Consider the following 25,848-nt stretch of genomic DNA (forward strand, 5'->3'; position numbering starts at 1 on the left):
AGAGCCATATGGTAGGGGTAAGCATTGCAGAGCGCTTAACTCAGGTGTGTTGCGGGTTGATGCCACACACTTAATGGTCATTCCCCCCCCCCCCCCCCCCAAAAATACAAAAGTCGATTTTTATACGTTTTACATTGTGTACAGTATAGAACATACCCATATGCCAAATTCCAAGTTTGTAGCATGTTGGGAAGTATGTTAAACATTTCGAACAGACACACACACACATCCACACATTTCGCTTTAATATATATAGATATATAGCTAATGTTAAGCAAGCACAAGAACAGCCGCCATTTTCCATGAAGTGGTAGTAACGTCACCACGGCACCTGTTCCAAGCCAATTGTTCTCTAAGGCCACGTGAAGTTTCCAAGGCTCACTGACAGTTCACAGGACAGACCCAGGTTCCATGGAATCACTGACAGAGATGACTGGCAGATGCACCACTTGTGCCCCTTACTGTCCCAACTTTCTGCAAGTTGGCAGAGTAAGGATCTTGACACCACTGGTACCAGTCTTCGGCAAGTCCATTCAGCTCCACATCCTCCTGTACCGCATCAGTTCATCTATTCTCCAGCCCGTGCCATGCCCATATATCCCCCTCTATCCAGCTGAACAAAAGCTAAAATAAAAAATAAAATTAATAAAAGTAAAAATCACGTTTCGGAGGCAACACAAGCTTCCGTCTTCAGGTGGAACCGTCACAGCACGCTTGCTGTATCAAGTAAAAGAGAAATTCCAAGAGACCCGACCTTGTATATGTAGAGCCGTTGTAGCCGTTGTAGACGGCCGGATTTAGACTTGCCGCAGATGGCAAACACAATGGGCGTGGCTACATCGGTACGCGAAGACGGTGTTTACTGCGACGTCCGCGTTTTTATCCTGGGGGGCTATTGCGGAGCTGGGATCCCCCACAGCCCCACCCCTCAAGGGGGGATGGCTATTTAAGGTGGCGAGCCGGACGGCTCGGGGTCTAGTGTTAAGCTGTAACCAGTGAAGAAAGAAGACTAGCTAGACAGGCCCTGGAACTCCCTGGGATCACTGTCCTTTTAAGGGCCGACCAGGCAAGCCAGTGGCGTGGCCCTAAGAGCCCAGAACCGACGCTCTTCTAAGAGCCGGACTGGGTATTCCGGGTGCCGTAACCTAGCTGTAAGCTAGATGTGAGTCAGGCTGTTGTGCTCCGTAGCGTAGACGGGTGAAGGGGCCGATACCCCTTCAAGTACTGTAAGTTGCCTGTTACTCGCTGGTGTTAATAAACAAGCGTGTGCCTCCAACTACGTTGTCAAGTCTCCGGGATCCTTACTACATCTGGTGTCGTGGAAAAGCTACTGCTGCTGGCCGATGATTTGGACATCGTCGTCTTGGCTGAGGATGACGCGGAAATGTGTTCGTTGAGGGCCGCCCGGCACATCCATGCCAACCTGCTGGCTCAACGTCGGAAGGCCAGCAAAGCGACGGCCAGCCATACCGTGGCTGCATCCGCCCTCCCAGCGGAAGACATCTGCGCTGTGGATCGCCCGACGGAGTGGAGGTCCGGAGTACGGCCAGCTCGGGACGGACCGAGCCGCCGGGATCAGCCCAAGTCATCAGCAACACTCACGCGCTGCTACAACTGTGGCCTCCGGGGCCATGTGGCCTCAAGATGCCGGGCTCCTCGGCAGCGTGGTGCGACGCCTCGCCAGGACGTCGCGCCTCGACCCAAGTCTCCCCAGCAAAATCCGGCGAGTCGTGGCACCCCACATGGTTGGCCCACACACACACCTGCCACTCACTCACACACCGCAACTAACGGGGGTCAGAAATTATCCATTGTCATGCCAAAACGTACCTCCGTGGGGTGTGCGGTCCAACCGACCCAGTGGTCCGAGTTGGCTCATCGTGTTGTTGCCGCGTCGTCGGGGTCGTCGGTTGTTGTGGGACATATTGATGGGGTCGAGGTACGGGTCTTGATTGATACGGGAGCATCGGCGACTATTGTGTCCGATTTGATTTACAACATTCTCCCCATTCAAAGTCGTCCCTTGCTCCCTGTTGATGTCCCATGTTACGCTGCTAACGGGGGTTCGTTGGGCATTATCGGACAGATCCGCGCGCAAATTTGTATTGGGGACATTCAATTATCCGGCCATACATTGGTCTCCTCCTCGCTGGCGGTTCCGTGCCTGTTGGGGACGGATTTCTTGGCCAAAATGCCCATTCGTATACTAATCGACCAAGGATGCATTGAACTCCCGTCGGGGTGACGTATGGCCTTTTTGTCATCCCCCGCTACCACTGTCCGTGCGGCGTTTGCTACGGTACCGGCGCTGGTCGCGAGGACGGTACGCGTACCGCCGGGAGCTCAAATGCTCGTACCTCTTAGGCTGCGCCGACTGTTTGGGGAGGGCGTCGGGGATCGGGGGGTTCTGTTGGGACCATTGAGGGCCGGGGTCAACGGACCCGACTTGGTAGCGGCCCAGACCCTGGTCAAAGGGGACGAGGACCCCTTCATCGCGGTCCTCAATGTGGGGTCGCGAACGGCCGTGGTTCCTCAGGGGACCGTGCTCGCGCACGCGACGCCGGTGCCTCGTGAGGAACCGGTTGTTGCTCAGGTGAGCGCCGGTTCGCCCTCGCTACCACATTCGGATCGTGATGAGGGGTGGCTCGATGCGCTTTGCGCGGGATCGGTGGACCTGTCCGGTCCACAGCGTGAGAGGCTTCGAGTCCTCCTTCGCGAATTTTCAGACGTTTTTAGTCTAAATAAATACGATATTGGCTGTACTAAATTGCTGAAACACCATATTGACACGGGTGACAGCGCGCCAATCCGCCAAAATCCCTTTCGGTTAAGTCCCGCCGAAAAGGAGCATGTTAAATCGGCCGTAGACGACATGCTAGCTGCGGATATCATATCCCCTTCCACCAGCCCTTGTGGTGCGGCGATCGTTCTGGTTAAAAAACACGACGGATCATTGCGCTTTTGTGTGGATTTCCGTCGGCTTAACAAAATTTCTGTAGCCGACGCATACCCGCTTCCCCGGATGGATGAATCACTTGATGCCCTGGCAGGGGCGCGATTCTTCTCCACATTGGATTTATTGTCCGGGTTCTGGCAGCTCCCTCTGGATAACGAATCCAAACCGAAAACTGCTTTCCGTACGCCGCAGGGCCTTTTCCAATTTAATCGCTTGCCGATGGGATTACATTCCACGCCGGCAACTTTTCAGCGATTAATGGAATTGGTTCTGACTGGCTTGCAGTGGGATTCGTGTCTGATTTACCTAGACGATGTCATCGTCTTTAGTAGAACATTCGATGAACACCTCCAGAGGTTGCGTGCCGTTTTTCTCAAAATGCGGGCTGCTAATTTGAAGTTCAAGCCCCAGAAGTGTTTCTTGCTCCGCAAATCGGTGCGCTATTTGGGTCACATTGTGGGCCGTTCAGGCATTGCCACTGATCCCGCCAAAACGAAATGTGTTAGCTCCTGGCCGACTCCCACCTCGGTGGGTGAGGTCAGGAGTTTCATCGGATTCGCATCATACTACCGCCGGTTTGTCGCTGATTTCGCTACCATTGCGAAACCCTTACATGCCTTGACATCTAAGGGGGTCAAATTTCATTGGGGTAAAGAGGAAGACGCTGCTTTTCACTCGCTCCGGGACGCCCTAGTCGGGGCTCCGCCATTGAGTTACCCGGATTTTACAAAACCCTTCTTGCTCAATACAGACGCAAGCAACACGGGCATCGGGGGCATTCTCTCCCAGGTTATTGGGGGCGTGGAACATGTGGTTGTGTACAGCAGTCGGGTGTTGTCTCCGGCGGAACAAAGATACTGCGTTACCCGTAGGGAACTATTGGCAATCGTGTACTTCATTCAACAATACCGCCCATATCTGTACGGTCGGCGTTTTACCATCCGCAACAGATCATGCGGCGCTGCAGTATGCTTTGCGGGTTCAACAGCCATCGGGACAATTGTCTCGATGGTTGGAAATCCTTCAGGATTTCGATTTTGCGACTACCTATCGTAAGGGCACTCGCCACACTAACGCGGACGCTCTGTCCCGGTTACCACCCACCTCTGAGTGCGCTTGCCTTCTGGGTTCGGGGCGTTGCAGACCTCCGAATGTCAGCTCTAATTCGGTTTTAGCAGCCGCCGCCGATGCGCCTTCCGTTGCCGGTCCTATCGAGCAAGAAGGGAGGGATTCCTTGCTGGGGTTGTCGGTTGCGGAGTGGGGGCGCCTCCAAATGGAGGACACCTCCCTCCTCGCTTTGCGCCGTCGCATCGGGGGAATCGTGCGGGGGGGGTGAAAATGTCGACTCCTGGGGGTTGGTCCAGGGCCTTCTCATTCACTGGGACGGCAAATCCCGTCGACACCGGCTGGTGGTGCCTTCTGCGTCGCGGGGGAGAGTCGTGTGGGCTGCGCACGAGCGACTCCTCCACTTAGGGACCCACAAAACCCTTGCCACACTCCAACTAGATTTGTCATGGCCGGGCATGGCAAGGGATGTGGAGGACCTGTTGGGGTCATGCACCCAGTGCGCGCAGAGGAAGCCACCAGCGAAGGGGTCTAACCCACCCTTACAGTCCGTAAAAGTTTCCCGAGTTAACGAGCTCGTCGCACTAGATATTCTGGGCCCATTCCCCGCTACGCCAAGGGGGAATAGATACCTGTTAACCGGGGTAGAATATTTTACGAGATGGCCTATGGCCTGGCCCCTCGCCAATCAGTCAGCAGCAGCCATCGTGGAGGCCTTTGTCCAGGGCTATGTCCTCGACAAAGGTGCTCCGGAGTGGCTGCTGACCGATCAGGGTAAAACATTTTCGGGGAAGCTTCTCCACGAGGTGTGCGAGCTCCTGGGAACGAAAAAGATTCGTACCTCCCCATATCATCCGCAAACGGACGGAATGGTGGAGCGGCTGCATCGGACCATCACGTCCATGCTGTCCCAGCAGGTGTCTGAATCCCAGACCGATTGGGACCTTCATATCCTGGGGGTTTTGGCAGCATACAGGATGGCTCCCCATGCGGCGACCGGGTTTTCGCCCTTTTTCCTAATGTATGGCCGCGAGCCTAACCCACCTGTTCCGACTCAGCTGCGGATCTCCACGCCGCATAGTAAATCCAAATTGGCCGAACATGTGAAATTCAACGTCGCTAAGTTGACAGAGGCGCGGGAGGCGGCCATGCAGAACTCTGAACTCCGCCAGAAGGCGAATGAGAGGCTCAGGCTGGGTCGGGTGCACGTGCTTCAGTGGAAGCCGGGTGACCAGGCGTGGTTGCACTGTCCCCAAGTCCCGCTAGCAACCTCGTCTAAACTGGTGCGGCCGTGGCGGGGGCCCGTGGAGGTGGTGCAGGTTTTGCGCCCACAATGTGTGCGTATCCGATGGGGGAAACGTCGGTGGTTTGTGCACCCCTCCAGGTTAAAACCGTTCGTTGCGCCCCATGTTCCTACTTCACACACGCGTGGCCAATCATGTGAGGGGTCCACCTACTCCAGGAGTACGACTTCTCTGCTGTCACCTGACTTAACACCGTCTGTTCCACCTCCAGGCGCACCAGGAGTGACACGCTCACGACCGCCAACCCCTCCCGGGGGGGTCGGGGGTCGCTCTGCAGCGGAGCCGGACACCCTCACACCCGGACTGCTAACAACCGCCACTGGCCTAACCAGAGGGGTCCCTTGTGACGGCCCCGCTGCAAGGACGCGCGCCAGAACGCGTAGACTTTTGTGAGGCCGGCCGCCAACGCGACCCTTGCGGGCGACCGCCCTCGGTTCTTGTATATATGTTGTTTTTACAGGATGGGGTATTTATTCGGTCGGGGTGCGTCGTGTTGGTTTGTTCTTCTTGTTGTTGTTGTTGTTAAAAATTTGTGAGGCACACACGGGTTCAAAGGGGGGGATGCATCTTTATTGCGATTTTGTTGCAGCTGGGACGGCTGCGAGCTGTACAGGGGGGGGGGTGATGTAGAGCCGTTGTAGCCGTTGTAGACGGCCGGATTTAGACTTGCCGCGGATGGCAAACAAACACAATGAGCGTGGCTACATCGGTACGCGAAGACGGTGTTTACTGCGACGTGCGCGTTGTTATCCTGGGGGGCTATTGCGGAGCTGGGATCCCCCACAGCCCCACCCCTCAAGGGGGGATGGCTATTTAAAGTGACGAGCCGGACGGCTCGGGGTCTAGTGTTAAGCTGTAACCAGTGAAGAAAGAAGACTAGCTAGACAGGCCCTGGAACTCCCTGGGATCGCTGCCCTTTTAAGGGCCGACCAGGCAAGCCAGCGGCGTGGCCCTAAGAGCCCAGAACCGACGCTCTTCTAAGAGCCGGACTGGGTATTCCGGGTGCCGTAACCTAGCTGTAAGCTAGATGTGAGTCAGGTTGTTGTGTTCCGTAGCGTAGACGGGTGAAGGGGCCGATACCCCTTCAAGTACTGTAAGTTGCCTGTTACTCGCTGGTGTTAATAAACAAGCGTGTGCCTCCAACTACGTTGTCAAGTCTCCGGGAACCTTAATACATATATATACTGGTTGAGGGGGGAGGAGCCAGGGTAGGCCCCTGGATAGGAGTTTTTCATTATGATAAGGTTGGTGCGGCTGAGGCTGCTGCTAGCACTGAGCCTTTGTTATGTAGACTGGTTGAGAGGGGGAGGTTCCAGAGTTGCTAAGGTGCGGCTGCTGCTAATGGGACTGAGCCTTTGTTATGTAGATGGTAGAAGCAGAAAAGCAGGTCAGGAAGAAGCAGCCTCTTGCTATGTTGCTGGGTGGGTAAAACTTAAATCAGGAAACCAGCGTGTGAAAAAAGAAGCTAAACATGATAAAACAAAACTGGCTGTCTATCAGTAAACTGTACGGTAACTAAAGAATAGTTGCCTGTCAAATAAGATGGTCCAAATATGTGTAGTTAAATTTTTTTTGCATGGTTAATAATATCTTTCCAATGATTACTCAGTTTGTACCCATCATCACGGTTGAAATTATGTCTGTGTTTGTATATCTGGATGGCTTCGTGTACAAACCTTTGATGGTAGCTAGGAGGTTTGCAGAGTATCTTGGTCTCGGAAAAGACAATCTCATGAGAGCCCACAGCGTTGTAGCAATGATCGGCAACGGCGGAAGATTCAATTTTGCCGTGTTTCAGATCTGACTTGTGCTCGCGGACACGATCAGAGATATGACGTTTCGTTTCTCCAATGTAACAATCACCACAGCTGCAACTCAGTTTGTAGACTCCATGGTATTGTAAGTGAGGAATGACATATTTCACAGATGGAATTAGATCACGGATTTTATGTACTGTACTGAATCGGACTTGGATCTTATGTTTTTTCGGTAAAGTCACGTAGGTAAAAAATTTTAATTCATAAAAGTAAAATAAAAATCACGCCGTTTCGGAGGCAACGCAAGCTTCCGTCTTCAGGTGGAACAGTCAGAGCACGATAGCTGTATCAAGTGAGAGAAATTCCAAGAAAACCTTGGCTCCTCCCACCCTCAACCAGTATATATACAAGGACTGTTTTCTTGGAATTTCTCTCACTTGATACAGCTATCGTACTGTGACGGTTCCACCTGAAGACGGAAGCTTGTGTTGCCTCTGAAACGTCGTGATTTTTATTTTATTTTTATTTTACTTTTATTAATTTAAATTTTTTACCTACGTGACTTTACCGAAAAAACCTAAGAATATGAATCCTTGCAGTCACGAAAGCTTCAAATCTAGAATTGGATCTTATGTTTGTTTAGAATTTTGGAGATCTTTTTGGTCACGCCTGCTATGTATGGCAACGTGATAGTTTTGATCGGAGTTTCAAGTGGCTGTTTCTGTATGGTGGGAGAAACAGCTTGGCGGATGGTGCGGTCAGAGTATCCGTTCATCCTGAGGGCTCTTGGAATGTCTCTTTTACTTGATACAGCAAGCATGCTGTGACGGTTCCACCTGAAGACGGAAGCTTGTGTTGCCTCTGAAACGTCGATTTTTATTTTACTTTTATTCATTTTAATTACATTTTTATTTTTTACCTACGTGACTTTACCGAAAAAACCTAAGAGTATGAATCCTTGCAGTCACGAAAGCTTTAAATCTAGAATGAACAAAAGCTGCTTGGGAATGTGGTGGCTGGGCATGTAGGCTAAATGTGTAGCGGCATTGTTACGCGCAACATGTGTATTTACCTGCGTAGCAGTATTGTATGGGTCACGCACACTCACCTCGAGTGGCGCCCTCAGTGTGTAGGGGGCACAGAACAGCCAAGGGGGCTGTCGAGTGACAGGTATACGACCCACTACAATAATAACCGTTGACCCGAGGTGAGGGGGCCAGAGCCCACTGAGGGAGGGGGCTGGGGGGGGCAACGGTCAGACCCAGACCCTCTCGAGAGAAGACGGATGGGAGAGAGGAGTATATAAAGGGCAGCTCTCCCAGCGTGAGTCAGTCCGCACTCACCTCAAGACCTGAAGACATCTAGATAGCGCCCTGGCCTTCCGACCCCCGGCCCTTGTCAGGGCCAGGTCCGAACGGCCCAGTGGCGCCACCCGTTACCCTGGCAAGGTCGGTGAGCATAGGCCTTGACCATAGAATATGGCGTCTGTATAGGACCGCCCTGATCTGAAAACACATTGGGGATTCACAATACTCTCCTCAGTGTGCCTGGCAAGGTGATATTGAATAATTCTTGCAAAACCCTTTCCTGGTGCAATGAGGAGGGAGATGCCGCAGTAGTTGTTAAAGTCTGTGCAATCTCCCTTCTAAAAGATGGGAACCACCAGGGCATCGTTCCAATCCTGCAGAACCCATCCAGTGGTCCAGACTATTATGATGTAGTATAGGGCAGACTGCACACTAATGCCACACTGCCTCAGCAGTTTTCTTGGGAGATCATCTCTGTTTGGCACTTTTCCAGGTCTCAGACACTGGATTCCCTTCTGTACATCCTCAACAGATGGCACTTCAGCCAGTCACTCGCATGGGGTGACTACATTTTCCAATATTGAAGTACCGCAGCCGAACAGGGTCATCCCCACATTTCCCCATGATGTTTTCTGGGTTTAGGGATTTCCTCTCCCCCAAGACTTCACAGATATGTTCTGTAAACCTATAAACCTGTTCCTGGAGGTCGGAGATTGGAGCACTGTTCTTTCCCCTAAGGATGGTGATGGGTGTGGCACTGCAAATAACTTTTTTGGTGGAATTATAGAGTGATTTGTGATTTCTGGGTTATTGAAGCACATTCTATCTCCTCAGCAACCCATGGCCATCACTCATCCTTGCATCACCGGACCGCTTTCCTAACCTCCGATGTGGGAAGCTGTAGATGGTGGGAGTCGACCTGTCACTTTTTTCTCAGTTATCCGTAACACCTCCTCCGTCAGCCAGGGTCTAAGGGAAGGTTTGGACCATGCACCCAAAGCAGTCATTGCAGCTGCATGAGCCACAGTCCTAAACCTCGTCCATTTCTCCTCAGCATCAGGAGGAGGGGGGGGGGGCGATGTCAAACCCCGCTGCAAGCGATGATGAAATTCTTGCTTGCAACTTTCATCAGCTAGCTGAGACCAGGCCACTGTGGGTTTGAATGGGGTGCTAGATGGACACCCACCACTGGAGTGGAAGAATGGCAGATGCACCTTACAGATGACAAGCCGATGGTCAGTGGGCAGATGAGCTCTATGGTAGGTCATGGTATCAAGGACACAGGCCCGCTTCCGCTGTTCTGTCACTATATCGTGCAGCAGATGTTCTTGGTTGGACCAGGCATGCATCCATGATGATGCACCGATGCCGAAACATGCTCACATGCATACACGGACAGCTAGCAAACACATGACACACCCTTACATGCGTAATGTAACCACTTCCTTAAATAGTTATTTATTTGCATAATATTACATTGCATCTTTCTCTTTTAACAGACTGAAGAAGATTATTCAAAGGTAGGCACAAAGATGCAATTTGACCCCAATGTTTACGAAACAAAGTCTGGTCTGAGAGTGCAACTTGCCAAAGGGAATTTGGAAAATGAAGTGGTAAGTAACAGTTTCCTGTAGTGTGCTTCATTAACACACATGTGTTATGTGCTACTTAGCGACAACTTTGAAGATACCTCAGTTACACAAATGTACGTATATATGTTTAACTTATTTTGCACTGTACGTTGTTAACTGTGCTAATCGGAGGTGCGGAGGAAGAACAAACTAATCACAAAAAGCATGCATAAGTAAATTAGTTTTCAATCTAAATTTAAAAGTCTGTAGCTCCAGTGGCTTCCTAATAATAGGAAGAAAGAGCATTCCAGACAGCCACATAAATGCAGTGACCATCTTTAAATGTACAGTAGGGGCATGGGTACCAGTGAGTAACATCAACAAACAATAAGCAAAACAATATAACAGCAAAATAGAGGAACGTTAAGCAAGTCTCTAAAATATTAAATAATATAAACTATAAAAATACAAATTGCACATCATCATCGCGATCCATGGGCAGATAGCCATCAGGTTTCCACTGCACATTTCATAATTTGTGCCACATCTTGCTGGCACCAATCTCTTTTGTCAAGCCATTCTATTTTAGGTCTTCCTCTTTTTCTGGTTCTTTCCGTTTTTCATTTTCCTGTTTATCTTACAAATGTGTCCAAATAATGCCAAATTCCTTTTAAAATTGCACACAAGTACATACATTCATGCCGATTCGTCAACACCAAATACAAGCTTGGGGAAAGGCAGAAAACCAACGACATCAACAGTCCCAGACCACACCAAGACAACAACAGTCCCAGAGACTATGGCCTCACGCTGCACACCACTGTCGCGACGCTGATGGTGAACTCCAGGTAAATTCCCCAGGCCCGTACTTCATTAACTATTTTCAGTTACAAGACGTCCTCCGGTTTTTCCCTACACATTTATAATGAACATCACGTTTCAGAGTATTTGGCTGCTATACATTTTCACATGATAAGCCATTGAACGATCATTTGTGATAGCCAGGTCTCTTCTGAAAAAGCACTATATAGCTCAGTGGGGCCTTACCTGGTAAATAAAAATTGTATTATAGTAATAGCAGAACTATAGTCACTGTGAGACCACGTGCCTCAACATCATGTGACCCGATTCACAAGCTTGTTTTTTCATATCTAATTGTATACTCATCAATAGAGCACTTAATCACTCAGGGTTCTCTGTGACTTAGCTTACAAAGCGATGACGCAGAATGGAGGGATGTAATTCACAGGGGGCGTGCTACAAGGTTTTAGGAATGAGTGACCGATAGAGGGATCCTTAGGGGGTCACGAAAGGGCTATAGGGGAGGGACAGGAAGGAGTGGAAGGGGCCAGAGGAGGGAAGAGAACGGGCGATAGAGAAGAAGTGAGGCCATTTGTTAATAATAACGTTCAAGGAACGTATTACGGTATCCCCTCGTATTCGCGAACTTGCTGTCCGCGATTTTGGCTATTAGCGATTCGCATCTGGAACTCTACACGATTGCTGCATCGAGATAGAGAAAGTGATGAGAGATATAGTGATGAGCGAGAATGTTTTGCGAGAAAGTGATGAGATCAAGGTAAGTTCATTTATAAACTATGATTTAATACTTTAAGATGTATTCGTATTGACTTTATGTTTATTATAACCAATTATTTGTTTGTGTTATGATGCTTTTCATTTATTTAATATCTTCTTTATGAATGTATTCATGGTCATTCATTACAAAGATAGGTCTTCAATGCCCAAATTATTATCCACCAAATTTGCTTTTCACGAGCATCTCCAGAACGTATCCCTCGCGACATAATGAAGAAACACTATTAATCTTATCATTACACCTTGATTTGTGCTGGGTTTTGTTGCTTACTGCTTGCTATGTTAGGCTCATGTTACTGTGTGTTCAGCAACAGTGAAACTGAAGCTCTGTGATACACATTCCTTTATTCGTAAATGAACTGTGCATGTTCCTAACAGGCGGACGTGATTGTGAACACGGTCTCCAACGACCTTGACCTGTCCAAAGGTGCCGTTTCTGGCGCCCTCCTCAAGAAGGCTGGGCCACTCTTGCAAACTCTCACCAATGAGATTTCTCAAAATAAGTCGGCGCTAGATGGAGATACCATAGCGGTAAAAATACACAAATGCAACCTGTCTTGCAAGGAGGTCTACCACACAGTCTGCTGTCAATGGAACGCACAGGGTAAAAAGGTAAATTATTGACATCGGTGACCACATGAGAACTGCATGCAGTGCAAAATGTTCATAACAAGATGTTTTATGTTAATTGAATGAAACATGGTTTTACGTGGATGATGACAAAACGACACATTTATGTAACATATATCCGTTTGAATACAGTCAAGTAATTTTGTCACGAGGTATTTCATCTTAAGTATTCAAATTCAACAAATGCACTCTAGAATGTGAATACAATATTACGAATTGAAAAACATTCAGTTGGTGATACTTATTCACAACGTTTTATATATATCCAAGGTCTTTGGCCTATAATTCCTTTATTTCAATATTACTTTTCAAAAACTTAACAATGCTGAGCTAAGACATATTCATTGCCATTTCAAATAGTTTACTACGATGCACAGCAAACTCTCACCCATCACAGGGGCTGTATTCTTGAAAATCGCCGCAAACCAAATGAGCAAATGGAAAAAAACTCAATGGGGTTTGGTTCTCAGTTTGTAATACGACAACCTGTGTCAATCCAACACATTAGACATGACTTCTATTGAATGTAAGATAGGATTCATATTTTCTCGTGTTAAAAATAACTTGTGAATGTATAGCATAAACAAAATTAACGTAGTGTACAGTACACGTATTCGTGTACAGTATTGTACACAAACAGGAAGACAAATGGTGCAGCTGAAACTCACTGCCTTCTCACTGGAGGCTGGGAACCCCACGTCACCTGGGACCTATGTAGTGATTTTTCAGAAGCGACCTGGCCAGAAATGATAGCTCAACAAAGTGGCTTGTCACGTGAAAATTTATAGCAGCTAAATACTCGAAATGCTTGTTGTCGATTCTAAATTTGGAGGGAAAAACCGGAGAACCCGGAGCAAAATCCTAGCGACCACGGGGAGAGAGAGACACAAACTCCAAAAATACAGCAGGCGTCAGGGTCGGCATCGAACCCACAACCTCCTGAATACCAGGTGAGGTAGTAAACATCTAGCCACCTTGGCGATGATGGTGCGTGTATTTTTTCCATGGCAGCGTCATCGAGAGCAGTGCACTTACGGGTCATGCAGGAATCTCACGGTCAACCGCGAATGGTCGAGCCACAGAGGCCACGTGATCGTTGAACTCTGCCTCAACCAGTTTGGTGAAAGACCGCAAAATGGCGAGATAGCTAAACCCACGAGAGGGAAGGATTTGCTGTATGTATGCAGCATGGCTACTTGTTATCAAAGCCAAAGTATGTTTGTGTCACTTAACATTTACTTTCTCAGATTCTCGAGCAAATCCTGTCAAGTTGCCTTAAGAAGGCCGATGCATCGAACTATAACACCATGGCCATTCCAGCCATCGGCACGGGCAACTTGAATTTCCCAAGAGACGTCACAGCCGAAACATTTTTCGACGAAATCAAACGCTTCAGTAAACGCAATCCAAAGTCGACGCTGAGGGAAATCAGAATCGTGGTGTACGGACAGGACACAGACACCTTCAAAGTAAGTGCAGAATCCACAGTTACATTCTTGCAATATGCAGGCCAATTTAATTTTAAACGTAGGCTCTCACGACCAATATTATGATTCTTAACTTTTTTGGCTTAAGTAATTTAATTTAGTTTGTTCTGGGTAAGATCGTAAAAATGTGTGTCGTTAAATCCGCCACCACCCAACACAGCCAATTAGTGAGGTTTGTCACGTAAACAGAACGTGACAAGTAGTTACTACTTCAGCACACCAGTGTGTTGGAGAGCAAACCTACTTCAACATTTATAATTCGAGCACCGTGACATTTTGCCGGTAATTACAACAACAGGCTTCATCAGGCGATAGCCAAAATTGTGAAGAAATCCTCCTCCTGTCTCGGTCTTTATGACACATTTATATTTACGCGATCTAACCCAAAAAAAACTCTATCATGGATAACATTGGTCGTGAAAGCCTACTGTTAAACTGAGTATTTTAGAAATGTTTCGGAAGCCCTCCTCCACCCGACACAGCCAATGAATAAAAGTGTCACGTGAATTAAACATGCCAATGCATTACTGCTTCAGCAGCGCACCACCAGTGTGTTGACGAGTACTCTCGAAGCATTAACATGGATGAATGACGTTTTGCTAGAAATTTCAACCAGCCTCGTTTTGTTAACAGGAGCTCAGACTTCGAGTTCGAGATCTGAAATTTAAATGTTGTGATTTTACTCTCCAACACACACCGCTGTGCTGAAGCAGTCATACATTTGAAAAGTTTGATTCACGTGACACTTTAATTGTTAATTGGCTGCGTTGGGTGGTGGAGGATTCACGGCACCAGTTTACATGACTTAACCCCCCCAAAAAACTATTATCATTCGTAGACCAAGCTCTTTATATTTTCCCACTGGAGCCACGTAATAAAACTGGCCTTAGTGGGTGGGTCACATGATGTATGCATATATGTTTAATGTCTTTCGTACCGTACGTAGCTAATCGGAGGTGTGGGGGATGGACAAAAAACTAAACACAAACATCAGTGATAATGAAATTAGTTTTCAATCTATATTTAAAAGTGCATAGCTCAGGTGGCTTCCTCAATATCGGAAGAAATCCAAGACGGCTGCAGAAGCGCATCTGAAAGCACCATGCGATGCAGTGACCGTCTTTGTTCGATGGTTAGCCAAAAGCCGCTGCTGCTGCGAATACTGAAAAGTTGTGATGGCAACGATGCCAGCTATTGTCCAGACAATGCGCAAATTAACCTTATTGCTGGACCCCGGGGTCCCGAATAAACGGAAGTCAAAATCGTAATTAATTAATTTATGGCGACTCCATCCCACCTCGCACATAAACGATGTGACCCACCAGAAATAAATATTCTCGTTCTTCACCGAGCACCCATCGTTGCCAAAATTGCCGTAGTCATAAACACAACTTTGAAAAACTTTGATTAGCGCATCATGTAGAGCTCGTCGAGAGGAATAGATTGCCGTATCGTTCGCCTTTGACAGACATAAAATGACGTCGCAACGCAGTTTATGCGAGAGCCGGGGGCTTATGGGACCCTGGGGTCCTGCCATAAGCTTCAAATGTTAATGAGAGAAAGTTGGATAGGATAGGAATTGCACAATAAAAAATAGGACCACTGACAATATGTTGGTGATTGAAGCAAACTAAAAATAATCCAGTGCTTTTAATTATAATATATCTTGCCAATCTCAAGGAGCATAAACCATCATCAAGCTAACTCCGGTCATCCTCACGGTAGCAGTGGCTTTTGGCTGACCATGGAACAAAGATGGTGGTCACCACATCGCGTGCTTTCAGATGCGCTTCTGCGACCATCTGGAACGCTCTTCCTTCTGATAGTAGGAAGCCACTGGAGCTATGGACTTTTAAATAATCTAGATTGAAAACTAATTTCTTTAGAACTGCTTTTTGTGGTTAGTTTGTTGTCCTTCCCCCACACCTTCGATTAGCATGGTTGGCTACGTACGGTGCGAAAGAAGTGTAACATACATTCGTACATATTAACCCGGTTTCTCATTATTTATTCTCGGCAATTTTAGGTCGTGTCGGTTATTTTACCATGGTGGTGAGTGAGGGCTGGTAAAATGGAAGGATTGGTTTGGAGTAGGAACAGTCCAGATTTCATTCACTCTTTATGCTATCAGCGACTGGGAATCGAAATAAAATCGCCGAGTTCATAGAGCAGTGCCCTTTGTTGTCCTCTTCATCTGTTCCCGTTCTGAGACAACAGCAAGTTGCACAATGGATGGGTGACCCGCTCACCGCTGAATTTTGGAACGCACAAGGCGTTCAACGTAAATTTTATTGACAGAAGCATAGCGCCGTTGTTTGTGCGTGTTTTTTTCCACTGCACATACTTATACACTCAGGCTTTTGATGCGGAACTACAAAAGAGAAACGACAAAAAGACAACGAAGCCAATGTCAAAATACTTGGACGAACCCAGAATGAAAGGGCAGGAAGAAAGCCAACCACAGACATCCCAAAGCTATGAGGATGGTGAGTATGGTATTCACCTCGTTATTAATTAACTCGCTATCCGCGATTCTGGCTGTCCATGAATCAATCGCATCTGGAACTCTACATGACTACTGCATCGAGAGCGAGAGAGACACAGAAAGTGACGAGAGATAAAGTGATGAGAGTGATCAGATAAAAAAATCTGAGAGATATGTAAATGTCGTGATTTTATATCTCATTGTTATCTACAAAATCTGCTATTTACGAACATCACCAGAAGGTATCACTCGCGAATAACGCGAGAATACTCGGTCTCAGCTCGCCTCTTCACAAGGGCCGTGTACTGTGATGTTGAGGCAACGATTTAATTAATGAAGGAGTGGTCATGCGTGTGTAACGGTACACTTAAAATCAACATGGAACGATTGGTAACACATGCTGCATTGCCTATCGTGATTTCTGCATGGTCCAATAACCTTGCCTCAAACACACCAGATTATATTATAGCTGTGAATCGCGTGACCGAATATAAATTAATCAATCTTTATATTATGGATCGATATCGCCCTCAATAAAGCAGGCATCAGTGAACAGAAGACAATGCTACTTGAAAGAAAACTAAATCATAATCAAGCTGAGATGACTAGGCATGAGGTTGCCAAAATTATTGAGAACAGCAAATTGCCATAAACAAATGTTAACTTCTGTGAAGCAAAAGCCTTAAGAGAATTGAGAGCAAACAAAGATATCCAAATTCTTGCTGGATAAAGAACGATCAACTGTTGTGATGCCCCGTGAGGACTATGATAATAAAATCAAAGATTTACTCGATGAAGGGACCTACCTTGACATTAAACGAGACCCAGCCAACGCCTTGGAATGTAAAACAACGGCAATCATTGCCAAGTCATACCTGATCAAACCAAGGGCATCAAAACCACCAAAACTTTATGGGCTACCAAAAATTCACAAACCATGTCCCATTAAGACCCATAGTTAGTACAATAGGCTCTGCCACATACAAACTAGCACAATACGTAACAAAACTAATACAGCCCTACATCGGTAGGACCTCTTCATTCATCAAAATCTCTGAACATCTCCGAAATATTATTAAAGATATGAAGCTTAACCCTAATGATATTCTCCTAAGTTTTGATGTGACTTCTCTGTTCAGGAGGGTTCCGGTCAACGAGTCAATACAATTATCGACAATGGTAACGAACATAGGTTTAGCCAAAGATATCCCAAGACGAGCTGAACACTGTCTAAAGAACACCCATTTCTTGTGGAAAGGTGACTTCTGTAAACAAAAGGAAGGAGCAGCAATGGTCTCTCTTTTGCCTCCTGTGATAGCGAGTTTGTATATGGAAGATTTTTTAAACAAAATAAATAGCTGCACTTGTGGCAAATGCTATTTTGGGCAAACAGGACAAATGACAGCACAAGACTAAACGAACACCAAAGAAATATTCAATGCTCCCAAATATAACTGTCAGCAGTAGCAGAAAATGTGTGCCAACAAGGACACTCAATTTATTTTAATAATGTTAAAGTTCTGTGCAAAACTAGATACTACTGGCCAAGACTAACGAGATAATCTATCGGAATTGAAAAAAATAAAATAATTTTAACTGTTCAGATATCTACCGACTTAGTGCTGCATGGAAGCGAATCATGAAATTATATATTGTTTAAATGCATGCCTATACAGGCCACCATACTTCAATAGGGATTACCATTGGTAGGGCTATTTTAATACACACAATGGACAGGAAGGACAAGATCAATGGGCTTGCATAATGGACATTGACTCAAGAGCGCAGAAGTGTGGTCACCAAATCTACACCTCTACATAAGGAACGAAACAGGTGGACTTCCCCACAAATCTGGCTGTCACCTGATGAAGCTATTTTGAATTACTGGCGAAACATTGTACTCAGATTGTAAATGTTGTGGCTTGGCTCTGCAACACACTGGTGTGCTGTACTAGTGTTGAATTGGCATGTTCTGTTTACGTGACAATCCTTACTAGTTGGCTGTGTCGGGTGGTGGCGGGTTTAACAACACATTTATATATGTACGCGATCTAACCCAAAAAACCTCTTATGGATGATATTGGTCGCGAAAGCCTACGCGTTAATCCAAACACTTAAATATGAAATGATGACAAAAACATTAAACAGTCATATTTGGAATGTGTAAGGTTGATAAAAAAAAATGCAATGCTGGATATGAGCAAATGGAAGCGATGAGGCTGAGTGGGATGAACTGAACTGGTCATTTTACATAAGTTTTTTTTTACATGTTCTTACATTCATTCTAAACTGTTTATAATGAAGGGTTTTGGGTTAGATCGTGTAAATATAAATGTGTCATTAACCCACCAACAACCCGACTCAGCCAATTATTGAGATTTGTCACGTAAACAAAACTTGCCAATTAGTTACTAGTTCAGCACACCGGTTGTGTGTTGGAGAGTAAATCCACAACATTAAGCGATTTGCTAAAAATGTATGAAGCTGGTTGTTGTAATTACCAGCGAAACGTCGTTTATTCAGATTGTAAATGTTGTGTGTTTACTCTCCAACACAACCGGTTAGTGCTGAAGTATTAAGGAATTGGTACGTTTTGTTCACGTGGCAACCCTTACTAACTGGCTGTGTTGGGTGGTGGTGTGTTAACTACACATTTATATTTACATGATCTAACTCAAAACAAACCTTTATTATGAAAAATATTCGTCGCAAAAGCCTACTACTGCGTGTTTAAATCCTAAGCTCGTTGATGTTGTACTTCCAGGTTTTTATGCAAATTTTCGAGAGACTGGACTAGGATCATTGCAGATGGATTTTGGGAAAGTGGAGGTGCTCATAACACAAGGGAACATAGTCAAGGAGAACACGGAAGCTATCATCAATGTTACAGACAGCAAATTTGCTGCAGAAACAGGTACACTTGTGGAAATGTATTGACGGACTGAGCTATTTAAATGTACCACACAATACATTATCTTTGCATTTGACAGTCTGAAGGAATACATAAAACACCAAGGCCCTGATGGGGAATATTTAAGGATTGTACTACGTTATATTAAAGTCTGAACTTTGCCAATGATCAGATTATTTTGCATTGCTTTGTAGATCAAGTGGCTTATGTAGGCCAGGTAATATTACATTTTGGTGATTTTTTTTCAGTAGATTTACAGTATTCACGACGGACAGGTGTGATAATCTTCGTAGAACTTTCTGAAATTCCACCAAATTGCTTTACTTTTTAAATGATTAATGAACAAATTCGATCTCGGCTGTTTAACGGCCAAAATTACAATATGAATGATGATTTTTGTTAGAACGAGTTGAACTTTTTTCGCACCGTGCATAGAAATGTATCGTGCAAGTTATATTTAGCATTAGAATATATGAATCATATCTTACATTCACAATAATTCCTGTTTAATGATTGTGTTGACGTAGGGTGTCTTTACGAATCTTGAACCAAACTCTATTGAGTTTTTCTGATTTGCGGATTGCGGCAATTTTCAAGAACATAACCCCTGTGATGGGCGAAAGTTTGCTGTGCATCGTAGTAAACTATTTGAAATGGAAATTAATGTCTGAGTTACAGATATATATAATGTAGGGAAAAGCATCACCAACTGTACGTTTTTCATATTTTGTGAGGATAAAGCAATTTCCTAAATTCGTTAAGTAGCTTATTTTATATTTATAGAGCACCATGGCTCAAGGCACTTTTGATAACAAAGTTTAAGAGTGTTACAAAAATGAGTGATTTAGATGGCAAGGGCCAAGGAATAAGTTACTGTAAGAGGCACTTAGGGAACACGGAAAGGCTATAGTGGAGGGATGGGAAGGAGTGGAGGGGTGAGGGGAGGGAAGAGGAATAGAATAGGTGATAGAGATGATGTGGTGAGGCTTAGAGAGAGGAATGGAAGGAGGCTAAGGAGAAGGACTGATTCATGTACATGGGCAGTGTTGATTTGATTTTTAACAATTTTTATCTACAATCCGACACAAACAACTACTTCAAAAAATTTAATTTTTCCGCAAAGAAACCCATACAAATTGTTGACAACTTTATTCAACTTCTTATACTTAAAGACATGCCCATCAGAAACCGCTCAATTTAAATATTTCATTATTCACAGCCACGTAGTTTTACCCTGGGCCACTCACCATCATGAATGTCCTAAAGGATCGTGAGCAGAGGGTCAGGGACTCCGAAATTACGAAGAACAACCCAGAGACCAGGCCTACTGATGGTATAATAGGCCTTGAGCAGGTCAATAAAGCACACACATGGACTAACACACACACAGGGACCAACAGACATGGCAATAAACAGACTTACACTAACTAACATGGAGCCACGCACACACAGCGACTAACACACGCACATGGACTCACACACACAAACACATCGACTTAGATACACACACATATGGACTCACACACACATAGACATCCACTTGTAATAAACACAGAGTTACACACATATCAACTGACATATACGCATTGACTTAAACACACATGGAGTGACATGCACACATGTATGGACACACACATCGGGCGTTGTCCGTTCGAAGACAGACACACACATGGACTCACACACAAACATCGACGTGCATAGCAATCCCCGATGATGGCATAGCTATAAGCATCGCAGTACTACGTATCAGTAAATTGCGGGACGTGAGACTGGCAGTACACTGTCGCAGCGTCATAAAAACGCACCAAAAAAAGGAAATATTTAGCAATCTAATAATGATAAATTAGTTGTTATCTGCACACAAACTTTATTATTGTAATATTTGCCAACTTATGAGTTTAAATATAGTAAACAATGAAGCAAGAGTTCTTATCTGCACACAATCCCCCGTGAGCTGGACCGAACGCGCATTATTTGGCAGGGTCCGCCCCCCCCCAGGCAATTGTCGTCAGTTGGTATGGTCGATGGCACGCAATAAGTAAATAATTAAACTAAGAATGGCACAAATTTGTTAATTAAACTACTTAAAAGTTTACGGATGAGAAAACGGAATAGCCTATTCCCACCGCGGGGCATAGGGCGTGCCGCCTGGCAATTTTTTTTCGCCATAAACCTCAGCGTTCGAGAGCCAAATCCTTCGCAAGCGCGTGCGCGCGGAGACTTTTACATATAAGAAAAAGAAGATAAAAAGACTAGTTGTTCAGGAGCGCCTGCGGTGCCCCCTCACAAAAGCATTTCTGGCCTTCAGCTGGGAAAGTCACAAAATTTGCACACGAACGACGCATTTTCGCAAGCACCCGATGCTCCGTTATTAAGTTTTAAAATGAAAGATCTCTGAATGTTATTACGTTTTGAAGTAGAAAATTGTATTTCTTCATTAAAAGCTTATATTATTTTACATCTGAAAGACTTCATTGAAAAGACATTTCGTGTGAATTTTAAGCGCTGACTCTGAACGACCGCTGCACGCCGTGACTGTGATTGTTCATGAGTTTCAGCTGCGATTCGAAGTCGATGGGCTGCGTCATCTGCTTCACGCCGTGACTGTGATTGCTCAGCAGCTTGTCGATTGATGAAACATTGTTGAGATTCACAATGTGCTGCACGAATTCTCTCGAGCAACTCCTGACTTTGCTTGGCCAACCATCTTTGCTTTCGTTCGTTAGCCTTTCGACGCTTTTTTTGCGAGGGGATATTCGTCCTCGTCCATAATTTGTTACTGGAAGTGAAAACATCTTTAAGGAACATTATGAAGGCAAATAGAGAGAGAAGAGTGGGCCGCCTCTCCTTGGCCTCCCCTCGCTTTTCTCTCTCTCTCGCAAGCTTTCATCATATGCATCATACAAAGATAGATAAGAGGCTTGAAGAAGTCCTGAATCCAAAAGTAATAGGAAGTGGCAGGTAAATAGTTGATCTAAAAGGTTTCCGAAAATTGTCGACCCCCCCTCAACAAAACTATTTTACCACCCCCCCCCCCTTAGGCATATTTACCTACACACCCTACATACAATAGAGTGAGTCGTATCTAGTGACTCTATAGTAGTATCTGGCTCTGCAGAAGTATCTGGCTCTACAGTAGTATCTATTGACTGTATAGTAGTATCTACTGACCCTACAGTACTATCTACTAACTCTACAGTGGTATCTACCGACTCTATAGTATTATCTGCTTACTCTATAGTAGTATCTGCCGACTTTATAGTAGTATTAACCAACTCTAAAGTAGTAAATACTGACTCTACACTAGTATCTAATGACTATAGTAGTATCTACTGAATTTATAGCCGTACCTATTGACTCTATAGTAGTATACACTCACTATAGTCGAATACACTGACTCTGCAGCATTATATACTGACTATATTGGTATCTACTGACTCTACGGTACTATCTACTGACTCTATAGTAGTATCTACTGACTCTATAGTAGTATCTACCGACTCTATAGTAGTAACTACCGACTATAGTATACACTGACTATAGTAGTAACTACAAACTCTACAGTAGTATCTACTGACTCTATAGTAGTATCTACTGACTGTACTAGTATTTACTGACCGTAGATGTATCTACTGACAGTAGTAGTGTCTACTAACTATACAGGAGTATCTACTGACTATATAGTAGTATCTAGTGACTGCAGTAGTATCTATGGACTGTATAGTATCTACTGACTGTAGCAGTATTTACTGACGGTAGTCGTATCTTCTGACTGTAGTAGTATCTACTGACTCTATAGTAGTATATGCCGACTCTACAGTAGTATCTACTGACTAGTAGTATCTACTGCATCTATAGTCGTATCTATTGACGCTATAGTAGTATCTTGTGACTGTACAGTAGTTTCTACTGACTGCAGTAGTATCTACCAATTCTATAATAGTATATATTGATATTCTTGGTTCTTTCAGTAAAGTCCCGTAGAAGGGAGATAAAATAATATAAATATAAAACAATACAAATTATCACGACGTTTCGACTGCAACACAAGCAATCATCATCAGGTGTTAAATCCACAGCAAGAAAATTTGAAAAAGTGACGGTTTTTCCTAACGTCAGCACCAAGGACAGCAATTTGGCAGTTTGCCAGATGGACGAGTCCATCTATGTTCGGAAAAGAGGAGGGGGGAGCTGAAAATGGAATGTGGTCTGAAAGTCACCGTAAGCGTGAACACAATCAATTAAGACCCGAAATGGTTTATCAAATCCTTCCAATGATTGCTAAGCCAGAATCCATCTTCTCGGTTGAAATTGTCTCTGTGTTTTTTTATGTGAATAGCCTCAGGAACGAACCTCATGAACTCTATAGCAGTATACGACTAAATCTACAATAGTATATACTGACTAGAGTAAAAAATATATATAGCTCTAGTAGTATCTACCGACTCGATAGCAGTGTCTACTATCACTACAGTAGTGTGTACTGGCTGTAGTCGTCGCTACGATCACTACAGTAGTATGTACTGGCTGTAGTAGCTACTATCACTACAGTAGTAGCTACTATCATTACAGTAGTATGTTCCGGATGTAGTAGTAGCTATACTAATTCTATAGCAGTACGTACTGGCTGTAGTAGTAGCTATACAAACTCTATTGCAGTGTGTACTGGATGTAGTAGTAGCTATACAAACTCTATAGCAGTGTGTACTGGCTGTAGTAGTAGCTATACTAACTCTATAGCAGTGTGTACTGGCTGTAGTAGCTATACAAACTCTATAGCAGTGTGTACTGGCTGTAGTAGTAGCTATACAAACTCTATAGCAGTGTGTACTGTCTGTAGTCGTAGCTATACTAACTCTATTGCAGTGTGTAATGGCTGTAGAAGTAGCTATACTAACACTATAGCAATGTGTACTGCTGTAATAATAGCGAAACTAACTCTATAGCAGTGTGTACTGGCTGTAGTAGCTATCTATACTAACTCTATAACAGTAATCTTTGTTGCTTTCGGTAAAGTCACGTAGATAGAAAAATTATAATAAAAATAAAGTTGTGAAAAAAGATAAACAATAATAAGAAAAACAAATAACCATTAATGTAGACTGTAGCCTGGTTTTTAATTGGAGTGAGTGTACTGGCAGTCTATAATGTAGACTGTAGCCTGGTTAATAAGTTGTGTGAGTGTACTGACAGTCTATGTCGACTGTAGCAATGGTTATTAAGAACCAAGAATAAGTCTACATTATAGACTGCCAGTACGCTCACTCAGGTTAAAAACCAGGCTACAGTATACATTATAGACTGCCAGTACGCTCACTCAGTTTAATAACCATTGCTGCTGCAGTCTACATTATAGACTGCCAATACGCTCACCAAGCTTAAAAACCAGGCTAGTCTACATTATAGGCTGCCAGTGCGCTCACCAAGGTTAAGAACCAGGCTACAGTCTACATTATAGACTGCCAGTATGCTCACCGAGGTTAAGAAGCAGGCTACAGTCTACATTATAGACTGCAAGTACACTCACCCAGATTAATAACCATTGCTACAGGATACATTATAGACTACCAATACAGTCACTCTGATAAAGAAACAGGCTACAGTCTACATTAATGTTTATTTTTATTTATTTTTATTATTATTTTTTCTATCTACATGACTTTACCGAAAGAACCAAAGAATAGGAATTCCTGCAGTCACGAAAGTTTTAAGTCAAAATCTATAATTGTGTAGTGGGTTCAACTGAGTCGCAAACGTAGACTTGGAGGCAACACATTTATTCAGTCCAATACACGGGGTAACTTCCCCTTAACAGAATAACAACCTATGGTGGTGGCCACCAGGCTAACTACGCTAGTTACAACGTAACTGCTACTACGGACCGGGACCACGTCCACCTTCCAGAATCCTCGGGAAGGATCTGGGTCCCAATCACGTGACCACCCCTAGACCCCTCATGGGGCCCCTCTGTAGACTTAACTGGTCACGTGTCCTCCCGGGTCAACTAGAGTGTCATGGCCTAATGTAACCTCATACTTCGGCCGGCACCCACATGCCCTGTCCTGGAAGGCCAGCACTGCACGCAAAGCGTGGTGCCATCTTGCGCTATCAATCAGCGCTCACCAGGCCCCTCTACACCCACATCACTCTGGTATCCATGATGTCGCTACACCACACGCCGTGCCCCTCTAGGATCGGCACTGCACCCAGCATGTTGACATCCAGCGATGTCACTACAATAGTACTCACTTAACAGAGTGTAGTGGTGAGGCCTTGTCCCGTGCAGAGCCCCCGGCCTTGCCTAGATTGCCCAGCCGGCCGAGGTGGCACCTTGACAGGCTGGGGCTCGGCTGCTACCCCAACAACCGCCATTCGCCACTAAGTGGCGGTGACATCACCACAACACTTGTGCCAGGCCATGTGCACCTTGAGGCCACGTGAAGTGTCGAACGCCCGCTGGCAGGAGGTCACGGGGCAGACCCAGGTGCCACGGGTCAACGGATTGAGATGACTGGCTGATGCACCACCTGTGCCCCCTACTGTGCCAACTTGCTGTGCTTTCGCCGTTGTTGTGAGCATCTCTCCTCCGCCCTCCGTTGTTGTTGGAGGGCGGCTACCTCCAACTGCCCAGCAGCGTCCTTCATGAGCCTCCGCCACAGAGGCCGATCTTGACACCGCAGGTACCAGTCATCGGCAAGTCCACTTAGCTCCACATTCTCCTGTACCACATCACTCCATCTCTTCTCTAGCCCGTGAAGTGCCTGTTTAGCCCCCTC

The 25,848-nt window shown here is 45.4% G+C and overlaps 1 protein-coding gene across 2 annotated transcripts in view; it reads left to right on the forward strand.

Annotated features, from left to right (window-relative positions):
* The window catches only part of LOC144737982 (protein mono-ADP-ribosyltransferase PARP14-like), a 96,570-nt gene that overhangs the window by 37,397 nt on the left and 33,325 nt on the right, over positions 1 to 25,848 (forward strand). The window contains exons 8-12 of one of the 2 annotated variants that reach the window (XM_078620900.1): positions 9,889 to 10,002; positions 11,938 to 12,171; positions 13,437 to 13,658; positions 16,033 to 16,162; positions 18,926 to 19,075. In XM_078620900.1, coding sequence (XP_078477026.1) covers positions 9,889 to 10,002; positions 11,938 to 12,171; positions 13,437 to 13,658; positions 16,033 to 16,162; positions 18,926 to 19,075 — 850 coding nt within the window. Of the gene's footprint in view, positions 1 to 9,888; positions 10,003 to 11,937; positions 12,172 to 13,436; positions 13,659 to 16,032; positions 16,163 to 18,925; positions 19,076 to 25,848 lie in introns of those variants that run through there. The other variant, XM_078620901.1, reaches the window with a different exon arrangement.

This window comes from Lampetra planeri, chromosome 76 (genome assembly GCF_965212315.1).
Source record: "Lampetra planeri chromosome 76, kcLamPlan1.2.h2, whole genome shotgun sequence".
In the NCBI taxonomy this organism is placed as follows: domain Eukaryota; kingdom Metazoa; phylum Chordata; class Hyperoartia; order Petromyzontiformes; family Petromyzontidae; genus Lampetra; species Lampetra planeri.